Here is a 15598-nt window from a genome sequence, read left to right on the forward strand (position 1 = left end):
TAATATAAAGACTTCAGACTTCACGTTTCCCAATTTTTGCTTTAAGTTATTTTGTTATTTACATAATAATGTAAATAACCTAATAATGACCCTTATTGCTGTTTTAGAGGAGCGCTGCTTCAAAGGGTAGCTGCAGATTTCTGTCAGAATCTGCAGATTATACAGTACAAATAAAATTTTCACGTTTCTCCAACGTTGTCTTCCCAACAGTTTCACGGGATGTTCAGGAAGCGTTCGCGATGTCTTCTCCGGCGCTGATAATCGGCGTCTGTCTTGTGTCGGTGACGTAAAAGACGGATTTAATGCGACATGACCATCAAACAGCAGCTTTCTGAAACATCAGATATGTATCGGAGTCAGTACCACATACGAAAGTGACCCAGATCGGATTTGAAAATATGGGATTTGTGCCGTTCACACTGTCATACCATGATCAGATAGATGGTCGCACAGGGTCAGAAAAATCTGATTTGATGCGCTTTTGCCTGCAGTGTGAACGTAGCCTAAGTTTCATCCGTCTGGTTTTGAATTTGACTTCTGTATGAAATCTAGTTGGAGCCCTAACACAGCCAGAACTAACGGGACCTCCTCTCTCTCAGGTGGATGTGTTTGCTTATGGCATCATCCTGTGTGAGATCATTGGCCGGATTGAAGCTGATCCTGATTTTTTACCGAGGACAGAGGTAGGAAATAAATCTGTCCACACATTCATACACATTCATACAGCACTTTGCTCTGCACCTTATCTAACATTCACACTGTGAGGGATGCAATCGAGGAACTGGAGGTTCAGTGTCCTGTGATATGCAGCTGAACACCAACCTGCCAATTAGTCGTCGGCCCACCTGAGCTAGAGACACAGGGTTAGCCCCAAAACCAGTCATACGCGTGGGACATGTAAGACCTGATCCAGGCTAAAGATTTGACCTGAAGCCTTTTGAGACTGTGCTAACTCTCCCAGCTGTGTGTTTGTCTCTAGGACTTTGGTTTGGATGTGGATGCGTTCGAGAACATGGTCGGGGACTGCCCACCAGCATTCTTTAATCTCGCCGTGACTTGCTGTAACGTAAGTATACGCACAGTGTGTCATTGGTCACAACCCAAACACGACCGGCAGCTTCTGAAGCTTCGTCTGCATCCTAAAACTGTTCGTCTGTGTCGTTTCAGATGAACGCAGAGAGTCGACCCTCGTTCTCTGACATCGTCCTCACGTTGGAGACCCTGGAGCGAGAGGAGCAGGGAGAGACGCCAGTTGCACTTGGTAAAAAGATCCTTTTATCTACTTATTTTTAAAGTTCTACTGTTCTGAATGTTTCACTCTCTCTGGGTCTCAGAGCAGGTTAAAGCCCGCCCCCCTGATGTGTCCCTGCGATGCTTTGAAGCATGTTCAGACATCACAGCTAACCGTGTTTCCTGTTTGCTGCATTGTTGTTCTCATGTTTTAATCAACAAAGATGTGTAATACAGAACTACACATGCTGTCACCACCTGAGCCCAGCTGCCATGCTGCTGCTGAAAACTGCACTGGAACTGCTGATGATGTGAGGGATGCTAACATGTTCTAGCAAAAACTCGAAAAGTAAAAATCAAAGTAAAACTGTAGTTTTTGTGAAAACCGAGCTTCTACTTAGTTTTATTGACTACAGCTGGATTCTGAACAAGGAGACAAAACCTCACCTGCTGCCTTTGATTAACCGTGAAGCTTTAACATGCGCATCGTTAGTCTTAAAGGATGTTTGTAGCACGTAGATAAGTCACAGCTATATATGTTAAGTTCTGTCTGAAACATACATGAAACTATGAAATTATGGCTCATATTTTTTCACATCGAGGAAAGACATTACAGAATAATAAACATGTTTGTACCTCAAACCTTCATGATGGTCTGAATACTTTGAGACACGGATGAAAACAAATAGACCTCAGGATGTTCTGACTAATGAAGCTTTGCAGGATGGAGCCTTGTCAGGTCTTTACACTGCAGACTGTTTTCAGACTCATGTATTTTTCATTTGCATGTACTTTATATACTTTTGGCCTCACTTTTGGGTCGGCTCATTGGCCATCACTGGAGCTGCAGCACTGTAGAAGAGGCAAAGAGCAGTTACAGTGAGATGATAACAGAAGACAACACACTCTTTTATTCTGAAGTATTATTTTCCGTTTTATCTATCTCCTGTCAAAAATTTAAAAAGAACCCAACGATGTGACGTTACCCTGTGAGTGACAGGAGGGAGAATGATAGCAGTTAGGTATGCACCGATACCACTTTTTTGGAAACGAGTACGAGTACGAGTACTTGCATTTCAGTACTTGCCGATACCGATACCGAGTACTTAATAAAAACATGATTTAAATTTACAGGTAACAGCTTTAGTCCTATAATTTAACAAAAAAACAACAACAAGGGACTAGTTTGGAATTAAGAACATTTATTTAAAATGAAAAGCATGTTGTATGCAACATATTACAGAATAAATTGAAGACTTACCAATTGTGAACAATTGGTAAGTCTTCAAACTTCTTCCCACCCCATAAAAAACAAAATTAAATTTTAAATTTGTTTGTCTGTTTCTCTGTTTAGAAGTCTCACAAGTCAAAGGAGCTTGCAAAGAAAAGCGTCTGGACTTCTTTAAGTTACTTGAAGACGTTTCACCTCTCATCCGAGAAGCTTCTTCAGTTCCGAGAACTGAAGAAGCTTCTCGGATGATGACCTGGATGACTGAGAACCTTCACAGACAGAAGTCTCACTAGCACAGTCACAGCTGGGATGACATCAGAGGCTAGTGCGTCGTAGCTGCTCACTTTTTTAGTTAGTTCCTCAAAGGGGGCGAGGATGGCAACAGTCGTCTCCATAAGAGCCCATTGGTGAGCGGTGAGATAGTCAGGGAGTTCATGCTCGGACACGCCCAGCACTCGCTTTTGCTCAATGAGGGACTGGAGCATGTAATACGTGCTGTTCCAGCGCGTCTGTACGTCCTGCTGCAGTCTCTTTATTGGCTGGTTGAGCTGTCCCTGAATATCCTCGAGGCGGGAGTAGGCTAAGGCCGAATGTTTAAAATGCCCAACTATTTTCCGTCCCACTGCTTTAGCATCAGCTACGCTCCTCTGTGCTAATAAGCGTGGGTAAATAAGCGTGGGTAAACTCTTTGTACTCGTTGTCGTGTTGGGATTTTGGTGCTTGATTAAATTACTTGTGTTAAATGTGCTACCTTTTGAGCCTCCTCTGGACAATTTCGCTGAGCACAATTTGCAGTCCGCCTTTGTTTTCACGTCTTCGTTCACTTCGAAATAGTTCCACACGGCTGACTTGTCTCGCCTGCCCTTCTCTCAGCTCTGAGCTGCAGCCGGGGCCTGGGGGCGGGCACCCGGGGCCTGGGGGCGGGCACTCGGGGCCTGGGGGCGGGGACTCGGCGTCTGTGATTAACTCCTTACATGCTGCTCAAACATAGAAAGGTCTCAGACCGTGGTATCGGTCCCCGGTATCGGGGGACTTTTAACGAGTACGAGTACTTTAGAAAATGTGGTATCGAGGCCGATACCTGATACCGGTATCGGTGCAACCCTAATACCAGTGTAATAATAATGAGCTCCAGCAGAACGAGGCTGAGGACAGAGCTGCTGTTCGCTGCACCTGGTAGGACGTGAGGGCAAAGAGAAGACAGAGGAGCATAGCGAGACCTTGTCGGGGTGATGCCACCTTGCCGCCAGTGAAAAAAAGAATGTTCTTACATGTTGTGATGTCTTTGTATTTTCTGTGGTTCGTGACCTGTCGTGCTCTCTGACTCTTGTTCCATCTTCCATCTTGTTTCCCTTGGTTAGAGCCTGTGGCAGCAGACGTCAGCCCGTACCGATGCCGAAGCTCTCCCTATCACGCTGCGGACCACACTCAGCTATGGCAAGGCTTGGCCAGGAGCCAGTCAGACACGATACCTCCAGGAAGCCTGCCTTCTCCTTTACTCGGGACCCCAGGAAGGGTCAACCCGTTCTCTCTCAGACAGGACTTAAACGGAGGACGGTGCAAACTGTTGGACACTCCCAGCAAGTCCGTCATCTCGCTGACCTTTACCCTACCTGCACTTCCTGACATGTGCACCTCCCCCCACCTTCTTAAAAAAGTGTCAGGGATGAGAGTGCCTCCAAGAAGGTGCCAGTCTCTGCCCTGCACCCCAGAGCTCAGCCGGACTGTGGCTCCGCCCAGACACGCAGCGGGGGAGGAAGAAACAAAGGACGAGAACGCTCGAGAGGCGGTCGTGAAGCACAGGACGTGGGAGGATACGAAGGATGACACAATGAAGGGGACGAAGGTTTCAGAGAGAATACAAGGAAGGCTGCAGGTTGACCATGCAGACATGAGACATGAGCCAAGTGTGAGGAGAGAGTCTTTTGGAAAGGAAATACAGGTGGCAGAGGATCCTGGTTTTCCTGTAGAATTGGAAATGGTGTCTCTGGAGCGATTGGAAGAGGAAGATGACGAAGAAGAGGGCATAAGTTTTACAGAACCCATGGACTGCACCAAATCTCCTGAGGCAACAGACAGTATCGTGAACGCTACACCTGAAAGACCATTGCTCACCTCTACCTCCTGCAACTCCGTACGGACCAAGGGCTGGCGGCTTCCCTTCTCAACGTCTGCCTTGCCTCCTCTGCCACGACTGAACAACAACAACGGCTCAGGCCTGGTAATCAGTCAGCAAGTGCAGTGGGGTCGAGGAGGCCGCTCAAGTGACTACAGTGGAGCCCTGTCCTCAGACCCAAGGGGGCCCTCTGAGCAGGAGGAGGCAATTTCCTGTCCAGGCTGCTGCCTGGTAGGCCTGAGTTTCCCTTCGGTGTGCCTCCGTGGTTCAGCTGCCATACCTGCCCCCCGCAGAAGGGCTTCGTTACCACGGCAGCGGCCCTACCGGAACCTCAACGGTACCATAACTGGTGGCAGCGCTTCGTCGTCAGCAGTCGCAACCAAAACATTACTGTGTCACAACACAAATGGATTAGTGGGGGCGGGGCCCTCTGTGTCGTGTGAGCCCGGCCGCTCCCTGCCAGAAGCCCAGTCGTAAGAATCCTCGAAGGTGCTTGTTGTGGACAAAGGCATAAACAATAAATGTAGTGGGTACTCAATGCTTAATACTGACTCTAGCAGCTGTGCAGTCACTGTAGCCTGTGCTAACATACTGCTGATTAGAGCGCCATCTATTGGGCTGGAGGACATAACTCTGTCACAGTGAGAAGCATAAAGGAAGCGGTGGCCAGGGTTCAGCTGCTTACTTTATTACTTCCAACATTGTATGCTGAGCAGATCTATACATCTAACCAGTCAGGGTTAACATTACTGCCTCTGTGATGGTGCTCGTTCAGACAGAGCAGCTAGTCTGGCTTACACTGAACTCCCATCTCCACTGAAGCAAACACGCTCTATGTGGAACTGGTTTCCAGACATGTGACAAAGAGGGGCAGGCCTGACTGAATCCACTTGCCAACTGGGCAGTCATTAGCCAATGAGCTAATCCTCCTTTTTGAAACGTGGCATAATCATCTTACAAAACCGATTCCATTTTTTATTCAGTATGACGTCAAATCGAGTGACTGAACTCGGCAGCAAAGTGCCTCCAGAGGACTGGAAACCTTTTTTGCAACCACAGCTATCATCATCGGTCCCTTGAGATGAATGCAGGTTTACAGGCACTTCCACATTGGCTTCATTTTTCCTAACAGGAAGCTACATCCATATTTTATACTGTGTCCTCAGTGATGAGTGACGAGAGCTAAATGGCTAATTTATTTAAATTATTTATTTACATCTCTGTATAGACAATTTCTAGATGTTTTAGTTTTCACAAAGATTGTGTCAATAATACATTTGAATTGGGAAAAATCAGAGTTTCCTAATAAAATAAGTGTAAATTAGCTAACTGTGTTTTTGAGTAGTAATTAATCAGTAAATGATTTATAACTTGGCATACTCCCTTGATGACACATGTATCCTAACATTAATTAGAAAAGCAGCTGATGTCACACCTTGTAGGACTGTAACGTCTCCAATGCAGAAAGTTAGATGTTGGTTATCCATCCATCCTCTTATTCTTTGTCAGGGTCGCTGGAGCCTATCGCAGCTGTCTTAGGGCAAAGGGCAGGGTACACCCTGGACAGGTCACCAGTCTGTCACAGGACAAACACATAGAGACAGGCAACCATTCACATTCACACCTATGGGCAATTTAGAGTTACCAGTTAACCTAACCCCACTAACTGCATGTGTTTGAACTATGGGAGGAAGCCGGAGTACCCGGGGAGAACCCACATAGGAAGACCCCGGCCTGATGGTGGAATTGAACTCAGGACCTTCTTGCTGAAAGGCAATAGTGCTGCCAATTTTGATAATAATATTATTAAAATTACCATCTTCTTCTTTTTTTAATCCAGACCTCCATTTTCTGCAGAAGTCCAAAAGATGAGATGCTTATACTCCCAAGTGCCTTGCTCGTTTTCCCTTCCTAGTGCCAACATTAGCTAAGGGTAGCTTTGAAGAAACTGCTCCTTTTTGCTGCTCCCTTATTAACCAGGGGTCGCCACAGCAGATGGCTCTGTGTTTCTGATACCCTTTATGAGGCAGAGATAGACTGTACTCTTGGTCTTATACCAACAACCATTCACGTGTTAGGCAAATGTGTAAACCACTACATATAGAGCTGCTGGTGCTAGCTTAGAAGTCAAATCCAGGAATGTCAACAAACATCAAGGTCTTCACAATCTTCACATAAAGACAAAAAAAACATGTAACTTCACATAATATTTTGCTAGTGACAATAGCAAATCAGCTGAGGCTAAACAACTAGCTTTTATACTTAGTAACAAGAAAATTGGCAGGCACGCTAACGTGAGCTAACATTAGCTAACATTAGCTAGAGGAATGTTAGTTCTGTCTCACAAAACGTAAACTCTGAAACTACTGTCAGTATTCTACTGCCAGGGCACTCAGTTTATAGTAGGAACATTTGTTTTTTCTGTCTTTCCTCTGGTTAATGTTAATCAGTACTAGCGTTCCTGCTAACATGTGCAAATTGCAAGCTAGCGCATGTAACAAAATGCTAGTTTGATTTGGATAAGGAGTGATGCATTCAAACTCCTAGGGCTGATGGTAACTTAGCTGAACTTAACTTAAAATTACTTTATCAGCTTTAGTAACTAAAGCGTTTGTTACAGCTGGTTAGTTTGTCAAATTGCTTTACCAAGGAATGTGATCCATAATCCTAACCTTACTATAAGTTATGTAGCCCATTCCTAGCATTGGTTGCCCCAAATTTAGTTTTCATGATGCTGATACTCAGGTATAGAATATACACTAGCCTCTATTAGCTAGTGTGATGCTGGAGGATTATTTGTATATCCAGACCTACATCCCTAGCACTGTGCACCACTGGAGTATGGTCAGCTGCAACCATTATCGTTCAGTGTAGGGCAAAAATTCACGTTTGCATTTCTTCAAACTAACTTGGACAGCACTAATCCCTGCTAAAGAGTGTTGGTAGGGATTGGTTTTCTGCAATTTCTACACACCGATCTTTAATTTATATTGTATATAAAAGATGGATGAAGCAACTGTGATGTCAACCATTGGTTTGTGGAGTCTTCATTTTAAAGCCTTTAGCTATAGTGCTTTGGCTGGTGCCATGTTGATTCTTTGGAGCCAGACGTTAGCATATTTAGACCTGAGACTTTTGTAATAAGATATCAGCTAAAATGCATAGATGTGGTGCATTGATACACATACTTGCTAATTAAGAGGCTATAATATTATTAGAATTCAATTCAATTCAATTCAATTTTATTTATATAGCGCCAAATCACAACAAATGTCGCCTCAAGGCGCTTCATAGATACAGAGAAAAGCCCAACAATCATATGACCCCCTATGAGCAAGCACTTTGGCGACAGTGGGAAGGAAAAACTCCCTTTTAACAGGAAGAAACCTCCGGCAGAACCAGGCTCAGGGAGGGGCGGCCATCTGCTGCGACCGGTTGGGGTGAGAGAAGGAAGACAGGATAAAGACATGCTGTGGAAGAGAGACAGAGATTAAACAGAGAATCCAGTCACTAAAGCTGGAGGATGAACTTCTGATACAGTCTGTACCGCATGTTCATTTTATTAGCACGCTCACGGCTGAGAGGTCCAGTTTTAGTGACTCAGCTGGGGGAAGTAAGGTCGAACAGACAGATACCAGCTACAGCCGGTTGTGTCAGCACATAGTGAAAGCGACCTTACCTCTAACATTAAGCCTTAATAAAACTGGAGTTATTTGGAAATTCACTTGCAATACAGCTATGAAGGTAGGAACGATCCATAGTGACCAAAATATTTGCTTTTATGAATAGTTTCCAAACCATTGTCAAAAAACATTTGATGTGTGGTTGGTAGATTTTGAGTGGTGACAAGCAGATGGTATAAAGAATGAAATGTCCACATGCTGTGAGTCAGAAGAGATTTAGACGACGTATATTATTACAGAAAAGACTTAAACCAGGATGCTCTTTTAAACTGTGTTGTAGTTTTTGGTGTGGTAGGGAGGAGCTGTATTTGTACACCTCATTTTGCTGACATGTAAAGAGGAAGATGAACGTGCGTTGCAGCTCTGATGCAGCATCCCTGATGGAAACAGTACAGCGCGGCTACGGAGTGGACTCAAACTGGAAGATGTGATGAGCCTTCCTGCTCCCAGCAGTGTGGACGCAGGAAGATAACCACATGCTTTTGATTTTGTGTGACTGTAGCTGACGGGGAGTATTTATAAAGTTAATAACGATGACCTGCTTCCTATGTTTTGTTTTGTTTTTACAGAAGTACACATTTGTGTGTCTGTGTGTTTGAAGCTCTTCATTTAGATTATTTATTTTTGCACTTGAGCGTGGAGCACTTTGCAGTAAGACACCAGGCTTCTGTTAGATGGGGCTTTATTTAAATCTGTGCTACAGCTGATTTTTTTATGTTTATCTGCGTGTCCATGTATTTCTGGCTCAACAAACTACCCAGCTCAGATATCCTCCAGTGTATGTTACTTATCTACATGTTCATTTTGATTACACTGTTGTAACTGGAAAACATGAAACCGGTATGCATATTTATTATACAAATCATTTCACACACTGTGTGTGTATGTGCTTTGGAGCGAAAGGTAGAGTGATGTATACTCACAGGATAATCTTTTATCCCTTAATTTCTTACCTTATTTCCAAGTTCTGTTCCTGCTGTACAGCTAGAAACCTGTGTGCAATCATCTGGTAATAAACAAATATAACTGTGATTCTTTGAGTGCTGCTTTTTAACCTTTGCTGTGGGGAGATGACATAGTGGAGCGGGGATGACTCTTGGAGGTCTTTAAGGGAAAAATCAAGTCTTAAGGTGTTTTATATGTCGATATGATCTGCTGGAGGCATGGGAGGTTTTGCAACCAGCAACATTCAGTCTGGTTGTTTTTAGGTAATAAACCAAAAACCGGAAGAGTTCAAATTTCTTGGAAAGCCTTTTTTTTTTGTTGGTCTCTTAGGCTACGTTCACACTGCAGGCGAAAGCGCATCAAATCCGACTTTCCTGACCCTATGCGACCCATATCCGATCATGGTGTGACAGTGTGAACGGCACAAATCCGATATTTTCAAATCCGACCTGGGTCGCTTTCGTATGTGGTGCTGAATCCGATACATATCTGATGTTTCAGAAAGCGACTGCTGTTTGATGGTCATGTTGCATTAAATCTGTCTTTTACGTCACTGACACGACAGATGCCAATTATCAGCGCCGGTGAAGACAAAAAAATCGGAATTGAGCATTAAGACCTGCAGTGTGAACGTAGCCGAAGTGCCTCATACTCACATTTTCATTTTCCTGTATTCTCAGTTCATATAAAGAAATTAGTTAAATCACCCAGTATAATTAACTAATAAATATATTTACTTTTCAGTAATCATTCACATAATACTTTGTTTTGGTCTTTGAAGCATGTGGAGCTGACCTGCTGACCTTGATAGCCGCACCTCCTGGTTGGGTCTCCCAAGGCCAGTGATGGACCAGACAAGGAAACACCAGCAAACAGTTTCACTTGTTAAAATGAGTAGTTGATGCCGGGAAGAAGATTGTTGGAGAAATGAAACAACTGGGAAGAGCAGCCTGTTCAAATAAAAGCAGGAATGTCACAGATTTAAAGACCGAGGCTCACTTATATCTAATGACATCCAGTCATTGTCCCACACTGCCTGTAGCGACTTCCACAGTCGCTAGAGGCCGGGGATGGAGCCCGCCTATTTGCCTGACGCGCTGTCAAGTTTACGCAATAATGCGAAAGGTGGAATTGTTCGCTTGTTTATTAAACTGTTTACAGAGTAATGTCATCTCGCGATTTAGACTCTTACAATGTCACAAGCTCTAATATAACAAGACAAAACATGTTGTGCAGCGGTCAACAAAAACTACGGCTACCCAGCCCTCCTCTCTGTCAAAATCAAAACCAGTGAATGACAGACTGACAACGCCCTCTTAATGTCACCGCTAGCACCCACGTGATTCCCATTACACCTCACCATAACAACCAAAACAAATGAAAACCCAGTGATCATCAAAACATTCAATACATTCAATTATGGCTCCTACACTGCCACCTAGTGTTCACAGTGCATATTTTAAAATAAATTCCAAGGAAATGTTTACTGTATGTCTTGTTAAAAACCTAGTTATGAATCACTTTGATGTGTTCACGTGCTGACCTGAACTTAAAATAAAGATATGCTGACAAGACTAAACCCTTGTTACACTAATCATTGTTGCCCATTTGAAGGCTCTGTTTAAGTAAGCGACGCCTGGAGTCTGAATAAACTTTGGAACCCGAAACTTACAAATTCTTATTTCATTTTTGGTTTGTTTATTTATTTAGTGCTGTTATTGTAAGGTACTGTGTATGTTTACGTTTTCCACAGGACAGAAGCTACTTCCTCCTGATTTCATAATAAAATATCGACGAGCTGCCTTTTGTTTTCTGCTTGGTAGTTGATGGAATCTGATATCCAGCAGTGTATGTTTTGTGTACGGTATAAATGTGACGATCTGTGAAAGTGTTAGGATAAAATGATAACGATGATAATTAATAAATAATCATGATCAAAGGGAGAGAATACGTTTTGGTTACAGTGTGTTATTTGTTAATTGTTCTCCCTCCTGTATCAGTCCCGTTTTATGTTTCCCAGTCTAGTTATTTCCTATTTTATTTTGATAGTCATATTTCCTTTGTATTCTAGCTGTATGCTTCCTCTCTCTTTACCCTGCTTGTGTTCAGGTGTGTTTTGCACTTTTACCTGGGCCTAAGGTACGGTGGCCCCTAGAGACAAAGCATGTACAAACTTCAAAACACTTACAAAATTCAAAACACATGCAAACTCCAAAACACAACGGAAGTGCTCCAGGACGCTAGGGGCAGTGTTGAGCTCGAATTGCAAAATAAACGGCAAGTTTGTTGCAAACACATGGGCTGTATGGGACGGTCTAGTCTCCGTCGCGCTGCCCAGGTTGCCTAGCAACCATGATACTAACCGCTGGAAACGTGTCATACAATTTTGTTTGACAGAAATGAAGGAGAACATATTTTGTTCATTTGTTTGTTTGTTTCTACATGATCTTTGTGTGATTTGATAAGTATCTGAGGCTGAGACGACAGGACTGTAAAACATGATTTTTGGCCTTCATTTCTGTACTGAACGGTCATTTTAAAATTAGCTAGTAAATAACAATTAGCTGATGTTGTTCATGAGACTAAAGTAATATCACTTTGGTAATGTAAATATAATATGTCCAATATTATAGTTATTATATTAATCATTATTAGCTATTACAGCAGTGAACATGAACTCTGTGTCAAATACTGAGCTTCAGTACAGATTCAAGTTGGAGTTATTTATGTCTTATCACCTTAAATCGTCACTCAAAGAGAAGTATCTTTGACAGTGCATATATAGGTGTATCATATATAAGAGACAAATGTTGTTCCTTCAGTATGTTTGCATAACTAAATTTGGCTCAATGCTTACATATATGTGTAAAAAGAAAATGTACGAGCTGTGAAAACTGTTTCTGATAAAATGAAGAGTACACAGCAAATTCAAAAGTGTTAAATGTTTTGGTGTTAGTAGTCTTCTTGCAAAAGTAGAGTTAATTTTACTCTAAGTAGAGTCACATTCTTTTAATGTAACTCTGAGGTGTAAAATGATAGTAGTTAAAATCGAGTGTTAAAAATGAGTGTTTCTATGTCAAATCTGGAGGTGTTACAATGGAAACATTAACTCTTGACCTCTTAACTCTGAACTCCTACAGGGGCTATGACACCAATAGAGTAAATTCACAGACTCCGCCCCCAGCACCATAGGCTCCAATCGAAGCTGAAGTGAAGCCGTTTCAGAACATTTTGCTCTACATATTTGAGTTGTTTGCCATGCTTGGTAAGTCATTTTTTCAAAGATTGTTTCAATTATTATTATTAGCTTTTACTTCTGTGGCTCTTTGGAGTTGAGACAAAGCTGTGTGAAAGGCATTAGCCATGTTGCTCGCTGATAGCATAATATTCTGTTTTAGCTAGCTGAAAGGTATTGTTTGCGGGCAAATACCACAGCCTTGAAAAAAAGCTTGCAGGTGAATTTTCAGTCAAACCTTTGGTCAAATACACCTAAAACAATGTCTAGAATGTGAAATGTTGGTATAATGGTGCTACTTGAAGCCTGAAAACGATCTCCCATAAAAAAACGAGCAAACAGCAGTAGCAGACGTCCTGACTGGATTCTACGTTAGCATTTAGATCCCTCCAGAGTTTTGTGCACACGGTTTAGGTAAAAATGAAAAAGGTTGAGGTTTTACATTTAGTTCAGTACTACCTGTTGCCTGTGTCCTTGTCTTTTGGGAAAATGCTTTACACAAGTAATGGCTCAGAAGCAGAAGTGTGTTGAAGTTCCACAAAGTGATGAATGAAGGACATCCATATTGTATTGAAGAAATAAGTGATGAGAATGCTATTATTTGCATTTACCAGCTCACCTATGTCAGACCTTTTGATGAACAAAATTCTAATGAAAGTGAGAACATGTACACTGTTACATCTTTCAGAAAATGTTTTGAAATTGTGGTGCACAGTTCAGAATAAATGTTTTTCAAAAACCATTGCGTCTTTTTAGTAAATGTTTATTTCCAAAATAAATTTCTAGAAGTTCAGAACAGGAAAATTCCTGCTTTTTAGAATTAATTAGAAGATAACTCTTACGTAGTTAAACTAAAAAACTTTGAGAGTTAATATATAAACTCTTAACACCAAGTGTTAAATTATCAACTCCAGACAGATTTGGTGTTTAACACTAAATCAGAGTTAACGTACCAACTCTCCAAAAAGAGTTAAATTAACACTCTCTGGTGTGGACCCATATAGACACTTTAATAGTGTTGAAATCAAATCTGACAGTGTTAATTTGGACATGCTGGATTTGCTGTGTAGACTGATATATTAAATATTCCTTTATTGGGTAAGAAAATCATACCATGTCATAACTGCTTTAAGTCATACAGAATCAGAGCCTTAAACTGGCTGACTTCTGCTAAATGGGTCAAACTGGGCAGAAAGTATACAAACACATATCATCCTTATAGAATATGATGTAACACTATAGATCAACTTACCTCAGAATATATAAAGCATATAAACAATTACAGCATTATGATGCAACAAACACAGCAGTGCTACTGATCCAAAATACTCAAAGCTTCATAGAACTGAAACAAACATTTATTTTTAGCTCCATTCAGCTGCTGATATATACTTTAGGTTTCTGAATATTAAACTTGTTGCTGCCTTTCATAGTGTGTAACTTGAAGGCCCTGAGTACTTTCTCCCACACTGAAAACACTGGAATGATAATATTATTTGAACATTACCTAATAAGACTGATTCAGGACAGACAGTTAGTTATGTTAAACTTTCCTAGCAGTCCTTCACAAACAGGGAACAGTCTGTCTATTCTCTCCGTCTGTCAGCTGCTGCTGGCTCTTCCTCCTCCTCTTCCTCACACACTGCTGAGTTTGTCCTGGTGGATCATCAGGGGTGCAAATCCTCACAGATGATGTGCAGCAGTGGGTCCCTCAGTCTGTCCTCACTCTGGACACTTGCAGTCGTCACACATGGAAATCAAATGTGTGATAAGCTGCAGGATTCAAACACAAGTGTAATTTATAAATACATGTTCATACTTTTATTACACAATAAGAGAGAAAGAAACAGAGAGAGAGTGCAGGACAGACAGACAGGTGACAGTCTCAGGTGTATACACTGCTACAAACAGCACAAAAGAAGGAGGATTTAGTGTTTGTGTTATTACGAGTGCTAAACAAGAAGAGTCCCAGCTGGTACAGTGGACACATGTGTGACTCCTGTGATTAAAGCATCTTTCTTTCAGCGTAACGAGTGAACCGTCAGCTCGTTCAAACACACGTTAAAGTCCGTTTGGCTCGACACCACCGAACAGAGGCAGCAATTTAACATAGCTAACATTAACAGTGCAGTGAATCCTGCTTGTGCCGTGATATTCAGGACTGCAAACCGAGCAGCATCACTGACTTTCAGCTTGTTGTGTTTGTGGATATATGACTGACTTTAATTATCCATAAAATCATCACATTCTTTGTAAGATTAAGGCCGACTATTGAACGGCATATATTTTGAAGTAAAGGCTTTAAAACCAAGTTAGTACAAACATCACTAATGTCACATAGCTTTCCCAACATGTGGCAAACAGTAATGTTTTAATGTTCTTCATTATTAAACATTTGCGCATAAATAAGTGACATAATATTCATTACTTACTTTTGAAAGTTTACTCTTTGGCTGCTCCATTTTTTTCAGAAAAATTATCTACACCACCGCCGCGCTATGAAGTCTGGGATATGTTGGGCCATAAAGGCTACAGCGACCCATCCTTAAAATTCAGGGAAATGAAGGACGCATTTGACGGCCACATTTCGAGCAGCCTTTGAATTAGGACAGCCTTCATCGCGTCACTGTGACGTAATCGGTCTTGAAATGCAGCCTTTAAGGCTGCAGACCCTGGCTGTGACCTTCAAAAGAGACTCTACGCGTTCTCAAACGAGGCTCAAAAGGCAAGGTTAGGGAAGCCATGAACTTGGCCTTATCAGTGAGAGATCGGGCCACGTAAGCTTTATGAACTCCATTGGCAGATGATACTCTGGCTTAGTAGGTGGATCCACTGTGCATGTGGCAGGTAGGACTACGTTTTTAAGAGCGTGATACATGGGAGAAATGCTGTGGCATGCACTTATTTCAAGCAACAATCAAGCAATATCCACCAGCCACGTGACCAACCCAACACCAGCAGTTGGCTCAAACAGACTCAAACGAACGTTCATGAAAAGTGGGAACTTCTGCCAAACCACGTGGTCTAACGGATAAGGCGTCTGACTTCGGATCAGAAGATTGAGGGTTTGAGTCCCTTCGTGGTTGGTTGTGAGTCCTTGAGGAGCAGGCATGCGTTCCCAGTTTGTTCGCAGCAGGCCAACCTCGGATCCTTTATGT

General features: G+C 42.3%; 1 protein-coding gene across 6 annotated transcripts in view; it reads left to right on the top strand.

Annotated features, from left to right (window-relative positions):
• LOC146517666 (dual specificity testis-specific protein kinase 2-like) overlaps positions 1 to 10580 on the top strand; it is an 84572-nt gene extending 73992 nt beyond the window's left edge. For 5 of the 6 annotated variants that reach the window (XM_085163867.1, XM_085163865.1, XM_085163866.1 and 2 more), the window contains exons 7-10: positions 600 to 683; positions 980 to 1066; positions 1168 to 1261; positions 3823 to 10580. In XM_085163867.1, coding sequence (XP_085019993.1) covers positions 600 to 683; positions 980 to 1066; positions 1168 to 1261; positions 3823 to 5054 — 1497 coding nt within the window. In that variant the 3' untranslated portion in view covers positions 5055 to 10580. The remainder of the gene's footprint in view (positions 1 to 599; positions 684 to 979; positions 1067 to 1167; positions 1262 to 3822) is intronic. The other variant, XM_085163861.1, reaches the window with a different exon arrangement.
• The last annotated feature ends 5018 nt before the right edge of the window (positions 10581 to 15598 follow it).

The sequence above is a fragment of the Neolamprologus multifasciatus genome, chromosome 6 (genome assembly GCF_963576455.1).
Source record: "Neolamprologus multifasciatus chromosome 6, fNeoMul1.2, whole genome shotgun sequence".
In the NCBI taxonomy this organism is placed as follows: Eukaryota; Metazoa; Chordata; class Actinopteri; order Cichliformes; family Cichlidae; genus Neolamprologus; species Neolamprologus multifasciatus.